General features: G+C 40.8%; 1 protein-coding gene across 3 annotated transcripts in view; it reads right to left on the bottom strand.

The window, feature by feature from the left end:
• Positions 1-17,380, bottom strand: part of BTBD9 (BTB domain containing 9) — a 431,569-nt gene that overhangs the window by 119,675 nt on the left and 294,514 nt on the right. For all 3 annotated transcript variants that reach the window (XM_078055382.1, XM_036094275.2, XM_036094276.2), the window contains exon 8: positions 8,304-8,493. In XM_078055382.1, the coding sequence (XP_077911508.1) occupies positions 8,304-8,493 (190 nt within the window). The remainder of the gene's footprint in view (positions 1-8,303; positions 8,494-17,380) is intronic.

The following is a 17,380-nucleotide window of genomic DNA, read 5'->3' as shown; positions in this document are numbered from 1 at the left end:
CCATCATGGTATGATTTTGATCATTTTGAATTTGTTGAGACTTGATTTGTGACCTAGTATGTGATCTATTCTGGAGAATGTCCTACGTGCATCTGAAAAGAATGTGTATTCTGCTGTTTTAGGAATGTTCCGAATATATCTGTTAAATCCATCTGCTCCACTGTGTCATTCAGAGCCATTGTTTCCTTGTTGATTTTGTTTAGATGATCTGTCCATCGAGGTAAGTGGGGTGTTAAAGTCCCCTACTATTATTATATTATTATTGATTAGTTCCTTCCTGTTTGTTATTAACTGTTTTATGTATCTGAGTACTCCTATGTTGGGTACATAAATATTTACAATTCTTATATCTTCTTGTTGGGTTGTTCCCTTTATTATTATATAGTGTCTTCTTTGTCTTTTTTTAGAGTCTTTGTTGTAAAATCTATTTTGTCTCATATAATTGCTACTCTGGCTTTCTTTTGACATCCATTTGCATGACAGATGTTTCTCCATTGCCTTACTTTCAATCTGTAGGTGTCTTTAGGTCTAAAATGAGTCTCTTGTATGAATAAATAAATAAATAAAGTCTCTTGTAGGCAACATATAAATGGGTCTTGTTTTTTTTAATCCATTTTGCCAACTTATGTCTTTTGATTGGAGCATTTAGTCCATTTACTTTCAAAGTAATTACTGATAGATAGGTATCTATTGCGATTTTATTACTTGTTTTGTGGTTGTTTCTAAAGATTTTTCTTACAAGTGTCTTAAGTAAAAATTCTGGATAATTACTAAACATATGTTTGTGTGTGAAATGCTGATTCAAATAGGGCTGATATCCTGTGTAAAAATGTCTTCTTGATGGGTTATTCTTTGAAAACTAGAAAAAATTTTCTTTTCATGTATCCAGCTATATTTTATGATGACTAGTTATCAAGTTCTCTAATCACTCAAGAGAGAGAAATGGCTGACATGTGAGGTGAATCAAACATACACACACACACACGTGTGCACGCACACGCACGCACACACACACTTTTGGCATTTAACCTTTCCTGCTTCTCCAAAGAACATCTGAATTCTAGTGCCCCTCCTGTATTTTTAACATGCAACTTAGTTGCCATAGCAATACTTTCTGGTCTTGAAATACATCTAGGATGAAACTGGCTGAGACATATTCACCATGCCCCCAAACTCTGCTATCTGTTTCCAGGCTCCAGGATTTCTGATCCCCTAAGTATTCACCCAGCCCAGACTCCAGTGTCTACTGGGAACCACAGATACAATTTTTTATTCAACAATTTTTCTGGGAACCAGAGTTCTGAACTCTGAGGGTGATAAGAGAAGACTTTAGTGCAAGACAGATAGGCTGAGAGAGAAACAACACTTGGTAAATAAATCATGGATCAGTGAGACAAGGAAGAATTCTTTGGTTCGGGGCTGTGAAGGATGATGCTCAGCATGACTGATATGAAGCAAATTTTGTAAAATATCTTTCCAATTTTGACTAGAATTATAGGCAATCTTAATCCAAGCCAGAGGAGTCATATATTTAGATGTTTGTTGTATTCTTTAAACTATAAAAAGGAAATTTCTTGCTCTCTAGGTTGCAAAGAAGGCTCTCCTGATGTAAATGGATGGACTGCTTGCCTGTGCAGCACTCAGAATGAAATGGAAGCGGCGTGAAGTGCAGGAGTCAGGCAGCCCTTCCCTGTGCTAACGTGAGTGCTAACTCCACAGCTTAATCTCAGTCATTTGCTGGAGATGCCAAATCGTTAGCAGTGTCCTCACATACACTTAGATCAGACACACTGAGCAAATATGATGTCCAATTTAGTTGATAGATAGAACTCCCTTTAGTTGCACTAACATACTATGTTGTCAGTTCAGTCAATGAGTGTTTACTGAGTATTCACAGCACAGAGTACTGTACTAGGCACCTGGAAAGCACCGCGAGGACCCACGTCCATCTCAGTACTACAAAATCACTATCTTCAACCGGAGATTATCTGTGGTCCTGTGAGAGACTGAGGGCAGCACAGATGTAGAAAATACTCAAACAATTACAAAACATCCTTTGCGTCATTAGCTTCAGTTCCTCTCCACACCCTGATCAACCAAGTCTTCATTTGGAGCTATTAAATAGGAAACACAATTGAATGGTTTGTGATTCCTCTCCTTTTTCTTTTCTGTGCCTACCTTTGGGAGGGAAGCGGATGAACAATGGCCTGGCAGGGTGGTAAGCAGTGGGAAGAAGGAAAAATAGCAATCAAAAAGGGGTCTCCGCAATTTACAAACTGAAGAGATAATCTAGAGCTGGTCATAGCCACACAACAGTGAAAGGGCAGCTGAACTGGGCATGGGCTTGACAGCTCCCAGAGAAAGAAAAATATGCTGGGATGAATACGGACCATAGTGGCATACCTAATTTTTTTTTTTAAAGATAAACTTGCTATTGCTTCATTTTCTCTGTGTTTAATAACCGCAAGACATAAACTGATTTCATGCTTCGGACATTCTGAGCCAGATTAACTTTTATAAGTAGTGGAACTGGTTTCTTCCTACTGAAAAATAAAAAAAGGCTCATCTCCACAGACTAAAGAGATTATGAATACCCACCAAGAACATACTTTGGGCTGGACCCATTTTGTCCTAACATACTATGTTCATATAACACCTTTCAACTGAGGAACTCTAACTATTTTTGTGTCATTAACTCTTTAATCCTCATAGCACCCAGAGAGACTATGGGTCTATTTAGTTGCATCTACGTGCACGGTTTCATCTCTGGACAGCCTACTTACTTGCAATTAAGTTTGTTAGTTAAAGCATTAGGGGAGTTTTACTTACAGTATTGCGCATATCAATTACAAAGCAATCATTTTCAGGCTAATGTAAAAATTGTTAATTCAACTGACTATCTTATAATTAGGGTTTCCACAAAGTGCTGTCACTGATTAGCTGAAAAGGACTGGGTGAGAGGTGTACGTAATACACAGCATGTGTGATTCTCATATCAGCCTGAAAACACTGATAAAGATACCATGATTAGCAAGTAGAAGGATAATAAGTCTTAAACTAAGGCGACAGAGGGACTATAAACTAAGACATTAGGTAGATTTGGTTAGTTATTATGACTTTACCCTGGTCTTTTTATGTGGTCAGGCCTCTGAAGATTTCCTGTTATTTAAATTTTAATGTTTTAAAGCGGCACAAAAATGATATAATTATTACTCAGTTCCCCACTTGTAAGGTATATTCCAGACAATTTCTCTCTTTTTCTCTCATATACAATGAATAACTTTGGCTGTGCCTGTAAACCTAGCAACAACAAAGCCAAGCTTCTTTATTTCCCCGTTACACGGCCTGCTCTGGCTCTTGGGAGAGAGAAAGAAAAGAAAGAGCTGGGGAGCAAGTTTCCTGCCAGGCTGCAAGGACTGGATGCCTCCGCAGTTTCTCTTCCAGGAGCTGGGATAAAGGCAGGTCAGGAGCAACGAAGGTGCTTCTGAAGGCATGGCGGCCTCCCCCGCCCGGCCCCTCTTCTCCTCAGCCAAGAAAACTCTCTTCTCATGGTGCTAATGAAACGCTGGGATGGATGTGTGGTGGTGGGTGGGATGGTTCTGGAAGTTGGTGACTGAATATAGAAATAGCAACAAATCTCAGGGCTGTCGACTCTCTAAGTCACCTCCCTCACCTTGCCTCTTGCTCTCCGCCCCCTTCACCCAGCTCCAGCCACACTGGCCTCCTCGCTGCTCCTGTCAGCTGCCAGACATGCTCCCCCTTGGGGTCTTGGTACTCTGCCTGTGATGCTCATCCCCTAGGTCCCCAGATGGCTTGCTCTTCCCCTCCTTCAGGCTCTGCACAGGCCTTCCCTGACCACTGCGTCTAAAATAGCACTGTCTCTACACCCAACCCCCCACTTCCAGTTTGTTCTGCAGCCCTTCAAAGAATCTGACATGTTACAAACAGTGTTGTTTACTGTTTATCTCCCCCTGACGAGAACGTCAACTCTATGACAGTTCCGATGTTTGTTTTCTTTATTCTTTATTCAATGCTCTATCCCTGGTGCTTAGAACAGTGCCTGGCACACAGTAGAAGGCTCAAGAAATGTTTATTAACTGAGTGAAAGAAAATGGGGGGGAGGAGGAGGGATGGTCAGGGGTCATGTTTCAAGGTCAGCCTCTCCAGAACACCACAAGGAGACTGGTACCAGACACACTTGCAGGATTAGGCACCCGCGGACTGTGGTTAGGTGCAAGCATTGTCTGTCAAGGAAGAAGGCTCTGCTTGCCTACCTGGCTACAGGTAAAGGCTCAGGAAAGGAAGAAATGATTTCTGTGGATGAAAACAGACAAATAAAAGACATCTTTACCCACAAAACAATTATATCCTCCCTTAGGAAAAAAGACTGCAGTGATCAAGACAATTCCTGTCTAAGTCCTTCGTCTTCATAGTCACCATCTACGAAGAAACCCGAATTTTTTAAAGCCAGTGTACCGGGGCGCATGGGTGGCTCAGTTGGTTAAGCGACTGCCTTCGGCTCAGGTCATGATCCTGGAGTCCCGGGATCGAGTCCCACATCGGGCTCCCTGCTCATCAGGGAGTCTGCTTCTCCCTCTGACCCTCCTCCCTCTCATGCTCTCTGTCTTTCATTCTCTCTCTCTCAAATAAATAAATAAAATCTTAAAAAAATAAATAAATAAAGCCAGTGTACCATGTGATTTGGCTTCCACAGAGGAAGACTTTCCAGGATTGCCAGATCTCCTGCTTCTTAGATGGGGAAAGTGTTAGTCATTCAGCTCTGTAGCACTCTCCCTCTGGGTGTCAATTCAGAACCATTGAGCTTTTTCAGATACAGTGACCAGGAAAGCAAGTCAGTCATCACAAGCAATAGAAGCTGTGGGTCAAATGTCACTGACTAATCATCCTGTCATTGGTCAATTGCCCATCCTCATGAAGAGGTGCCACTGATCCAGTTTCCTATCAATAAATGTCTGTCTGGGCACATCAGCGGCTGCTAACCACGGCCTGCCAGGGTATCCAGCATCGTCCACAGGCATTGGTGGTTAAGAAATCCCTCTCCCTTTCTTCTTAATAATGTCACAGAAGAGGCAAATGCAGATCCTGACAACATAATGTTAGTTTCACAGAGACGTGTCTCTTTGAGTGCTCAGCCAGTTTTACAGGGCTTCAATTGCATGGATTTTCTCACTGCAAAAACAATAGCCGGGCTTAAGGAAGTTTGGCGGCTCAGATATACAATTCTGCCTTTGGTTGTGCTCATGCTCATTACCGCTACTCGGAGTCCCGGAAAGAAAAAATAGTTTGGGGGAGCCATTTTCATTCCATATTTAAAGACAGCCAAGTGTTCACTGTTCTCTCTTGCTTTAAGCCCCAGTGACACCTTTTCCTGGGGTCAGATCGAATATCTATGATTGTTTGGGTAGAGCTAGAGGTCAAGGTGGCCTGGCCACACAAAGAGCCTGTTTGTCCCACTCTGAGTTGTCACCTTGGCGGTGACCTCATGTGTTCCTGCTGAAACTAAAATTCTAGATCTCCTACTGTACTTGCTATCTTGACAGACTACCTCATCTACACATTTGATCTGTCAAGGGACGCTTACTCTGAGTTGCCACAGGCTTTATATGGCAGGGGAGCCTGGGAGAAGACAGCATATAAACGACTATAATACAAGTACGACAAATGCTCCAGTAGGAACTACGTACAGAATGTGTGGGGATCGAAAACAGAGGTCTGAATCCACCCAGGAGATAATGGGAGGTGAGGGAAGCACTCCCCGAGGAGCGGAGTCCTGGAGGGGGAGTAAGAATCAGGTAAGAAAGAGGTGATGGGAAGGTCATGAGAGACACCAGCAATGAGAACAGTAGGTTCCAAGAGTTGAAGGCATAGAGGTGAGAGAGGGGTGGCGTGTGCAAAACTGCAAGTAGCTGGACAGGCTAAGCCAGGCACGTGTAGGGGTGGAGAGAGAAGCAGGTGACAAGGCTGTGTAGACAGAAGAAAGTCAGATTGTTCTTAAATGCCTTTGTCCGAACTTTCTCCTGAAGGGGTGTGACCACATCAGATCTGGGGTGGGGAAATGGTTGCAGGTGGGGAAGGACGGGCCAGATGGAAGTCTGGCCGACCAGGTGGAGGAGAGAAACTACAAAGGTACAACTGTGGTAATGGCAGTGGGGATGGGGAAGAGCAGAAGGCTTTCTGAGATATGTAAGAGCCAGTACTGACAGAACTGGCTGAGGAGGGGAAGTGAGGGAGAGGGGTAAATTTGGGAAGATTGTCATGTTTGTGGCTCAGTCTATGGATAGATGGGTGGTGCCACTGAATGAAATGGGGGAAATCTTAAGGTGACTTGAGCAGAGGAAGGGGGGATAATGGGATTCCATTTCTGACATGTTGGTGTGAGATGCACATGTAGCACTGCTGGTGTTGGGGGTAGAGTACCAGGTAAGCAGACAGAATATAGGGAACATTAAAAGAGAGTGGGAAGAGCTACTAAGCTGTCAGTTTGCTTCCGTCTTCATTGACGAAAAGACTGGTCTTCAAATTAGAAATGGCAGAACAAACATAATAAAGAGAAAATTGAAGCCCCAAATAGGTGAAGTGAAAGAAAGAGAGTATCTAGTCAATTTAAATGATTCTAAGTCTCCTGGCTCCAGTGAGTTACACCCCACGCCTGCTGAAAGAAATTGCAGATGTAATCTCAGAGACACGATTGGTAATCTTCAAGAAACTGTGAAGACTATAAGGAGTGACAGTGACTGGAGAAGGACAACGGTTCCCCAGATTTGTAAAGTGAAGAGGGATAGACTGTAATGGGAAATATTTAGATAAATTTCACACCATCTATGGCAAAAATCCTAGAATGGCTTAAATAGATGGCCTAGGACTGCTCTAGTTAACGCATGCAGCTGAGAAAAAAGGAAGGATGGAGTCTTGTTTGCTATCTGACGGAGGTTTATCTGCACTGGTAGCTTGCCCAGACTGACTGTGGCTTCTCTTTCCCCCTCCTGAAGCACCAAGCTGGTTTGTCTGGTCCACAGCATGAAGCCAAGGCTTCTCTATCTGTGTGATGGGTTGCCTATGTTACTCAACCCGTATGTGGCCCTTTATGAAAAGGGGTTGACAATTTAAATAAAGAAATCCTCAGTCTGAATTCTCCCAGAAATCCAGCATCACTCATCAGGGTGGCCCCTGGGGATTGGCAGGCTGCAATAATCTCTGTGATTATTAGCCTAAACATCAATAAACCTTTGCCTATTAAAATCCTACTACCTCATTTTTTGTGCTTTTTCTCTCTATACACAATGACTTTAACATGAGAACAGGGAACAACAGAGCAAATGTGGTGGAACATGATGGTGGGGGGAAGGCAGTCACGTCCCACCGATATCCCCACCCCTGGCAGTCTCAGATATCATGTAAAATACCTTATCTACTGTTAAACATAAATATATAACATAAATATATATACATTAGTCTTTCAGAGACCTCCTTGGAACCTTCAGAAAAAAAGCAAAAAAAGGGCAGCCTATTCAATACCCACATGGCTCTCTTGAACTACAAGTATATCCTCTGAGGGATGTCACCAGTCTCACATTTTAAAATTACATGACCCCAGGGTCGCCTGAGTGGCTCAGTCGTTAAGCGTCTGCCTTCGGCTCAGGTCATGATCCCAGGGTCCTGGGATCGAGTCCCACATCAGGCTCCCTGCTCGGCAAGAAGCCTGCTTCTCCCTCTCCCACTCCCCCTGCTTGTGTTCCTGCTCTCACTATCTCTCTCTCTGTCAAATAAATAAATAAAATCTTTAAAAAAAAAAAATAAATAAAATTACATGACCCCATAAATCAAGCAATGTTGGGTTAAAATTCCTTTCTGAAAACAAGACAAAATGAAATGAAAACCACCACCCAAAACCCAGATTTTCACTAAGAAGATTTCTTTTGTTAGTACCAGGTCTCATATTCACATATTTGGTTCCGATGTAAATTTATTGGAGTTGAAAATTAGTTTTGATTCTATATAACCTCTCCTGGCATTATCCTCTAAGTCCCTAGCCAACACAAACTGAGACTGAAGAAGGAGGTGAGCCATAACCAGGGAGAGGCATCTAATCTAGTCTCGCTGCAAGTCTAATTTTGGTGTATCCTCCCACCAAAAGATCCACACAGGCACCCTGTATCTCTTTGTTCCTCCCCCTTCAATATTTAGAGCAAAGAACAGAAATGTATCTTCACTGAAGTTCCAAAACAGAATTTGCACGCGTGTCTTCCATTTCAAAAGTAACGAATGGAAAGGAATCTTCTTACCGTATTGACCCGATCATGTACGGCTGTGCCAGCTGAACCACAATCGCACCACTTCCCAGCTGATGACACGTATAGCCAGAATCCCAGTCATAATTCTTGGTGTCGCCATTCAGCAAGGCATTTCGGCTCCGACTGACTCCTTCAATCACACTGGCACAATCAGCAATTGTTGCAACATTCTCCACGGGAACTGTGAGCCCAACACAAGATTCAGCATCAAGATAAGGGAAGCCAAACATATCCTGATAGTGTGCTATGAACAAAATGAATTACTATCTCACATCAATGATAAAGGGGAAATTAGAACCTCTTGATTATCTCAAGACATGAACACATTTTCCATGCCAAATTGCTTCAAGAAAAAAAGTTGAATCTAAGATTGGAACAAACCAAACCACATGTAGTAATTAACCCTGAAGTATTTTACTATTAAGAACCATGATACCCCATAAAATACAGAATGGATAAATACATTTCAAAATATTACTACAATGGGAAACTACACATTAACTGACCTTAATGAACTACAGTTATGTACAAACAGATGAATCGAAAACCATAATGTTGTTTTCCCAATAAAAAAAAATCTTGACTTCCAAAAAACCAAAAACCCAAAAAACAAGAAATACACACAATGTTGAGGGAAAAAAGCAAGGCACAGAAAAACACAGATTATGAGTTCATTTATACAAAGTTTTTAAAAAGGCAGAACTAGAAATATGCTTTGTTTAGGGGATACATACATAAATGTAAAACTAAAAAGGAAATCCAGGGAATGATTATATAAAGTTCAGGATAATGTGTCTGGGAAGAGGGGGCTGAAATCTTGCAGGGACTCCCACCAATGGGTCCAAATATTAACTGATTTCATTTCTAAGAGGAAATCTTGGGAGGGCTTCAAAAGTACTGGTTTTGTTCTGTTTTTAAGCCAGGTGGTAGGTACACAGGTGCTTGTTTTATTACTATTCTCTAAACTGTATGTACTTGTTACATTCAGTAAATATCATAAATTTGTTTAGAGAAACATGATATACACATAGATTCAGTGTTTTAGAATTCATAAAGCAGGAAGATGATCTAGGAAATGGTACCAATCCCTTTTCAAAATACACTGTTGCCCTCAGCCATGACTTGTTTCCCTTTTTTGTTTGTTTACTATTCCAGGCATTTCAACACAGAAGGCTTTTCTCTTTGTTCATGAACTGCTATGTTTTGAAACACCAGCTCTGTTTTGATTTTGAGTCTCTCTCTCTACTTCAAATCCGTATCAACCTGTTCATTTTTAAAGCCAAGGGCTTCCACAAAATGATAGCTATCTAAAAATGATGTAGATTCTCTAACCATGGAGAAGAGAATAATAAAAGGTAGGGGCCTTTTAAGTCCCCTGGGACCTTTTCTGTGCATTTTCCAGTGTTGGGGTTTTAATTTAATTTATTATTCAACCCAAATCTAAAATTAGGCCCAGCTACTTACCTTCAAGATTTGCAACTTACTTTATATAATTTTAAAATAGGTTGGAAAAAAAGACAATTTCTCATTAGATATATACTGTACTTTTCAGTATAATATTATATACTCTCTGAAGAGAGAGGGTGAGCAGTACTACCGCCATGCCAAAACATTTCTACCTTGATAATGATGTGCAGTACATAATCTTACATGTATCTTCTACACGATGTATTTATTTTCCAAAGCTGGGCATGCCTGACTTGAGCCCTCATCTTCTACAGCTTCACTAACTGCTTTGCTCTCTGCAGATGAGGAAGCCATCCACAGATAATAAAGGGAGAAGGGGAAGGAGAAAGGGAGAGAGGACGGATTTCTGGTGATGAATCCCTTGACTACCAAGCTTAACTCCAAAGCAACAAGCAAACACACTAGTAAAATAACCTCTAAGGACAGTTTCCTGGCAGAGAAGGAAGGGGCTCAGAAAGAAGTTCCCCAGGACTTGGAAAGACAAGGAAGGACTATATTTGGAGGCTAAGTCATGGTACCTCTATTTCATGGAAAAGGGGGAGTACTGGGTGATTTGGAAGGTGGAACTTAAGGAAGTGGCACAAGGTGCACAGTAAATTGAACTGAGACATAAAATAATACTGTAGACAGGAGCTTAGGCTGCAGTAACAGCCCCCATTCTCCCTTCCACAGTGCACGTTTATTTATGTATTTATGTATTTATGTATTTATTTATTTTTTTGTGCACCCTATGTATTCAGTGATGATCAGAAAAGTGGTTCTGCTCACTGTATCAGCCAAGGGCCTGAGTGACAGAGGCTTTGTGTTCATATGAATTTCCTCAGTTACAGCAGCAAAGAGAAGAAAGAGAGCTGAGTCCTGGTTCTTAAGACCCGTCCCCCAAAGTAACACACATCACCTCTCTCACGTTCGGGTGACCAAGGCAAGTCACAGGGCCTTGCCTAACTTCAAAGGGGGTGGGAAAGTGCAATCCTGTTGTGTGCCCAGGAGAAGAAAGGAGAATGGTTGGTGAACAATATTAACATTTACCACAAACATTAAACCAGGACGAAGGAACATTCAATAGAAAGATAAATCTAGTCCATTCATGTAGGGTCTATAAAATATTTCAATCCATAAACATGCCAAAATTTATTTATCCAGTCTCCCGCTAAGGGACGTTTTGATTGTTACCACTGTTTTCTTTGCAATTACAAACAAAGGAGTCTGTGTACATGGTAAGAGTTTCTTAAAGGAACACATAAGATATTATACATGTATATATGCATGAATTACACTCATGGCTATGAGTTACCTTCAATTTTCCTGGATATTGCCAAATTATTCACCAAAGTAGTTATAAAAATTCACACTCTCAACTCATTGCTCCACATTCTTACCAACTCTTGGTAATGCCAGACAGATGAGTGTGACATGATATCTCAATGTGGTTTTAGTTTTTCATTTTTCTATTTGGTGAAGCTGCACAGTTTTTTTCTTTTTCTCTCCTCTGGAATCATTCACCTTTCTTCTGTAAACTACCGATCTTTACCTTTTGTCTATTTTTCTACCATCTTTTTAATTGATTTGTGGGATGCCAATCTTTTGTTGGTTAATGTTGAGATGAAATATTAATCTTTTAAGATTGGTGCCTTTCCTTTCTTGTTTATAAATTCTTTCCCACCCTCAATTCCTAAAGATATTGTCCTGTATTTTATTCTAAAAGTTCTCAAATTTTGCTTTTCACATGTGGTTCTTTAATCTACTTAGGATTTATTTTTGGTATACTGTGTGTGACACAGAAAATCTACTTCCATCTTTTATTCTTAAGATGAGCCAATTTCACCACCACCATTTAATGAACTCCTGCCCCACTAACTTGTGTTATTTCACTCACACACAAAATTTTCATAGATATTCATCTTTTTAAGATCTATGCTGTGTTTCACTGATTGCCTAGCCTTGTGCCTTTACCATGCTATAAACTATAAGTTTATAGTAATCTTAAAATCTGATAAGTGAACACCTTTGTTCCCTCACCTTCCCCTTCTTTTCTTTTTTTCTTCCAAATTGTCTTTGATATTCTTGGCCCTTTGGGAAAAATTTTCATTTTATCTACCCTTTCAAATATAGTGGCATAAAAATTTTCATAGTATGTCCTCTTTTTCATCCCAAATATTTGTATTTGTACCTTTTCTTTCTTTTTTGATCAGTCCTATATAGCTTGTCTTGTTTATTAGTGTTTTCAAAGGAGCAACTTTTGGTTTTGCTGATTTCTTTATTTCCTACTTCACTAAATTCTGCTCTTCTTTTTATTTTTTAATTGTTTATTTACTTTGGGGGGGAGAGCATGCGCATGCGTGAGTGTGGGAGGGCGGGCAGAGGGAGAGGGAGAGAGACTCTCAAGGAGGCTCCACGCCCAGCACAGAGCCAGACATTGGGCTGGATCCCAGGACCCTGAGATGAAGACCTGAGCGGAAATCAAGAGTCTGACATTTAACCAACTGAGCCACCCAGGTGCCCCTCCTCTTATTATTATTATTTCTTCCTTCAATTCCTTTTAAATTACTCTGCTTTGTTTTCTAACCATCTGAAGTGAAACTCATTAACCTTTCTTCTTTTCATACAGTCAAAACTTATTTATCCACACTTAACCAATTTATTCACCATTACTATTTTTTATATCCTCCTTTCTTCTTGGTACAACTTCCTTCTTTCTCAGACACATCCATTAGTATTCAGCAAAGTCTCTGTTTGAAAGTGCATTTTGCCACCACTCTTGAAAAGTAGGTTAATTGATATGGAACTCCTGGTTAAAAGCTGTTTTTCCTTAGCACTTTGATGATATTATTCCATAGTCTCCTGGCTTCTACTGTCAAGTCTGCTAAAGTCTGCTATCCCTCTAACTTGTAATTATTTTTTGCCTACAGTTAATTTTAAGTTTTTTGTTTTTGTTTTTGGTGTTTTGCAATTTTACTAAGTTGTACCTAGAGGTAGATTGAATTTATCCTTCTCAGGACTGAATATGAGCATTTATGGCTTTTATCAAGTCTGGAAAATTTTGGCCATTATTTCTCTGAATACCAATTCTCCCTCCTTTTCTTCTCTTCTTTTTTTCTTCTCGAACTCCTACTGGACCTCCGTTGGAACTTTTCATTCTATCCTCCATGTTTCTTAACCGTCCTTTCATTTTTCTCTCTGTACCTCTTTTTGAAGCATTCTAGGCAATTTCTTAATTCAAATTACTATTTGTATTTACTCATTCCCTTTAGGTGTGGCTAATCAGCTGTTCAACCTGTCCACTGAGTTACTGAAATTTCACTATTAAACAAAAACTATACAGTATTGAAAAATAAGTGAACTAGGGCTATGTGTATCAACCAGGGTCGGTCCCACAAAGAAAACTGGTTAAGGAAAGAGGAAGTAAGGAAAAACCATGAAATATGATTCCACTTCTGTCGTTTAGTGATACATGCTTGTGTGGTGAGATCAGGAAGGAAACTCAGGGAATGGTGAACACTGAAATTCAGGAAGAGAGGGGGGAAGCCACCAAGGGAGGGGTGCACACAGGGCTGTAGAGGTTTGGGAGTCTTCTCTTCAGTGTAGTGGTTAGCATGCCACTGCTCCTATTCCCCAAACTTCACATATATGCCCTTTATATTCGTTTGTACATATGGAATTCTGTGGGTTTTTTCAAGTTTCACACATTTTAACACTGTTTTTATGAAAACCAGAATGATGGCAAGTCTCTGAAAGGATAAAACCCTTTATGATTATTTTGAATACTGATAGCCTCTGCAGCAGCTGCTAGGTTTTTATCAGTTGTCTTTGAGGACTTTTCCTGAGTTTGTCAGTCTCCATCTATGCAACCTTACTGCTTCACAATTTTATCCCCAGATATCTGATTTTTAACTAGTAGTCAATTAGTGTAGCAGCATCAGAGATTATCACAAAATCATTACTGGTATGGTTTCAAGCTCTCTGGAAAACAAGGCTGGGATAAGTGCTAAGAATTCCTTTTCTAGAGACACATTTATAAATGGGTTTATTCAAGAAGACTCAGTCTCTAAAATTTTCTCTAAGCACAATTGCCCTAGTAATATTACCCTCTGATTCTCTGGAGCCTTGAGGTGATCTAACATATATGCTACATTGAAGAATTGTGCCTTCTTAACAAGGAATCCTCTATCTATGAGCTGGAGGATAAAATACCACTTTGATCTTGACATAATTATTCATTAATGTTTATTAGTCAAAGTCTGGATCTACGATGTGTGCCCAACACGGACACACACAGACACATCTTAACATAAACACAGAGATGAACCATACCAGTAAAATCGACCCCAAATCCCAAATTTCCTTTTAAGAAATGGCTTTTGCTAGAACTCTACTGGCAACTTGATAAGCAACTGTATCTACCTAATAAGGTACAAAATCAAAAGATTACCACTTTTCTTAATTCTCATTCCTATTTTTTGATAATGAGTCAAATTAACAGTATAATGACCAAATCATACCAACTTATGGAAAGAAGAAAAGTACAGGGACCTAGGCACAAACCCAGCAGGATAATGACCTTTTATAAACAACCAAGATGACCCCATCATTCCAGCACTGTGCCAATTCTTAATATCCAGACCAGTATGTCCACCTGATCTCCAATCTCCAATCACTGGAGACTGAGAATGTGAGTGTCGTAAGGTCAGGAGCTTTCCTTTTTCTCACTGCTCTAGTCCCAGCTGCCAAGCAACAGTGCTTAGCAGAGAGTATGTGTTAGGTAAATATTTGCTGAATGAATGAATCAGAATGAGAAAAAAAAGGATGCTTGCGTAGGCTGTAGCACTTTACCTTAATATAGTTCCTTACCAAAAGCTAGAAAACCTAAAAGTTACTGAATAAAGCAGAAAAAAAATGCTTTCTCAGTGAAAGTTTTCTTAGAAAAGTAAAGTATGATTAGTCTCTGGGTCTTGACCTAACCACTCAAAAGAAAACAAATATGCCCAGCGCAGAAGAGCGGCTATGTACGCATCGCACACACCCTCGGCCCTCGCAGCTTCTCCTTTCCTAAAGTGTACCCCATATCCACGAAGCTTGGTCACTCATGGTAGACTAAAACATTTTCTGATGGAGAAACCACTTTGGGGAGAGGAGGAATGTCTGTAACAGTGTGGCTTTTAAAGAACAGAAAAGCTCTTTTATGCCTGCGGGGAGAGTGCTCTGCTTTAGTTACACTACAGGAGTCCTTCCAGAAGAGGTTTGTCCTAGAAGTCACTGCTGGGCTTACTAACACATAGAGACCACATTTTCCATTTCAGCAGGAAAGAGCTCTATTATTAATTCCTCTTCCTAGAAACACAAACCTCAGCCTGCCTAGCTGAAGTGTCTAATAATTACACAATGGTTTGAATAAGTTTTGTGGTCTCTTTTACTGGGAAAATTTAGGGAGTGATTCTGACTGCAAAGCACAGAAGCTGTTTTTCTTCTTCGTTGGGGCCAAGCCACTCCCCATCTGAATGCTCATTACACTCTTTCATATGCGTCTGATAAATTTATTAAAAACGCCATCTGGATGGGACTTGGCTTTGTGCTCTATTTCCAGTCTTCCAGTTTCCTCTCTCATCCCCATGGAATTTCTGCCCCAATTTGTGTCACTTTGTTTACAAAACCATACTGCCCAAATCCAGCATCTTGTATCTGTCTCTTTCTGGTTTCCCCTCGTCATCCCTCAGCTACATACCTATTACAGTAGCCTGTGCTATGAGCAAAAGGCAAAGAGGAACAGCCTGGGCAGAAATTACTTTTCCCCCTCCATGCACATAGCAATTCTGCTCAGACAAATTTAATATGCTGCCTCTGAATGCAAAAGTTGCATGTTAACCAAGTGTCTACATTCTGCAAGTGTATGAATATTGGGATGACTCAGACTGTGGGGAACTGCAGAAAAAGTGATCTGAAAACAATTTTACTGTTCTCCGTTCATACGCCAGACCAGGGGTGGCCAACAGCTTGCCAGTAAATTTAATTCAGGAGTAATAAATTTTTTAAAAGGCAGTACTACTTCACTAGGACATGACCTGAGGACCACCTGTGCCAGCTCTATTTAAAGATAAGACTGACATGTTATTCAACTGTCTCCAGAGATCACCTTTGAGAGGTGGGGGGGAAACCGCACTTGAAGCAGATTTTTAAAAATGAAATAACACTTAGCACTTGCAGAGGACTGTCATCTTCATAAGCCATACTGGTGTTAGGCTTCATTCAGTGTTTCCCTGGCTGTTTTTACTATCAACTGCTTTCTTTCCTTTTTTTTTTTCTTTTTAAGATTTTATTTATTTATTTGAGAGAGAGAGAGATAGTGAGAGCAGTAACACAAGCAGGGGAGTGGGAGAGGGAGAAGCAAGCTTCTTGCTGAGCAGGGAGCCCGATGTGGGGCTCGGATCCCAGGACCCTGGGATCATGACCTGAGCCGAAGGCAGACGCCTAATCATCTGAGCCACCCAGGCGCCCCATTACCTACTGTTTTCTAATAGCACACTAGTTCATGCAGCAAACAAGTGCTTAATAGTCTTGGAGTAGATTCTTCTCCATTGCCAAGATTTTCACAAAGAATTTCTTTCAAAAAGCCTACTAAGAAAAAAAAAAGCCTACTAAGGCTATTAAAGGCTATTAGCTTAAGATCACAGCTAGATATTCCCCTACATAACTATACCTTTTTTTTTTTTTTTTTTTTAGAGAGACAGACTGTATGGAGTGAGCAGGGGGGCAGGGAGGGGAACAGGGAGAGGGAGAGAGAGAATCTTAAGCAGGCTCCATGCCCAGAATGGAGGCTGATCTCAGGATCCTGAGATCATGACCTGAGCCAAAAATCAAGAGTCAGACCTTAGCAGACTGAGCCAGGCACCCCTGAGCTATACTTTCTTTCTTTTTTTTTTTTAAAAGGGGACTAAAAGGGGACTCACCCTAGGCGCCTATCCCCAGGCCTACATAGGAACTTACTGCTGACCATGCAAACTTCCAAACTGTAATCCAACCTTCGGTCAAGTTATTCAAAGGAAAAAATACCCACAGCTGTTATGTCTTAACAGCTGTAAAAGAACAATAGCTAATTAGAGCATAAGCCCATCATTCTTGGAAACTATCAGAAAGCTGCCAAAATGTATTCTACAACACTGGCGCTAAGTTACATTAATTCCTAGTTTTATCTATTGGGTTAAAAAAAATCACTTTTCAATCATGTTATATCACATTGCTGAAGAAAAACCACTGACTATGTGGGACGTGCAACTTTTAAACTCCTTCCCCAAATTTTCCCCCAGTTCCCATCTCCGTGAGAGGGCCGCTTCCTGACACAGCTCCAAAGGATTCAGATGGGAGTACCTCTCTGCACCCACAGGGGGAGCCCGTGGGAAGAAAGCAGACCATGCCTTTTGAATGCTGTGCTATCCCCCCACCCCCTCCCACCCCCCGCAATTCCTCCATGCCTCTTTTCCTTCTCTTTGCTTTTCACTCTCATCTGTTTTAGGCAGTATGAATTTCCGTGCTCTCGTCATTCCTGTTCTGGCTCCACTTCTGAGACTATCAAGGTTGCCCAAATCACGCCATCTCCTGAGACTGCATGG

Source organism: Halichoerus grypus, chromosome 9, assembly GCF_964656455.1.
Source record: "Halichoerus grypus chromosome 9, mHalGry1.hap1.1, whole genome shotgun sequence".
Lineage (NCBI taxonomy): Eukaryota > Metazoa > Chordata > Mammalia > Carnivora > Phocidae > Halichoerus > Halichoerus grypus.
This window is presented reverse-complemented; position numbering and strand designations above follow the sequence as displayed.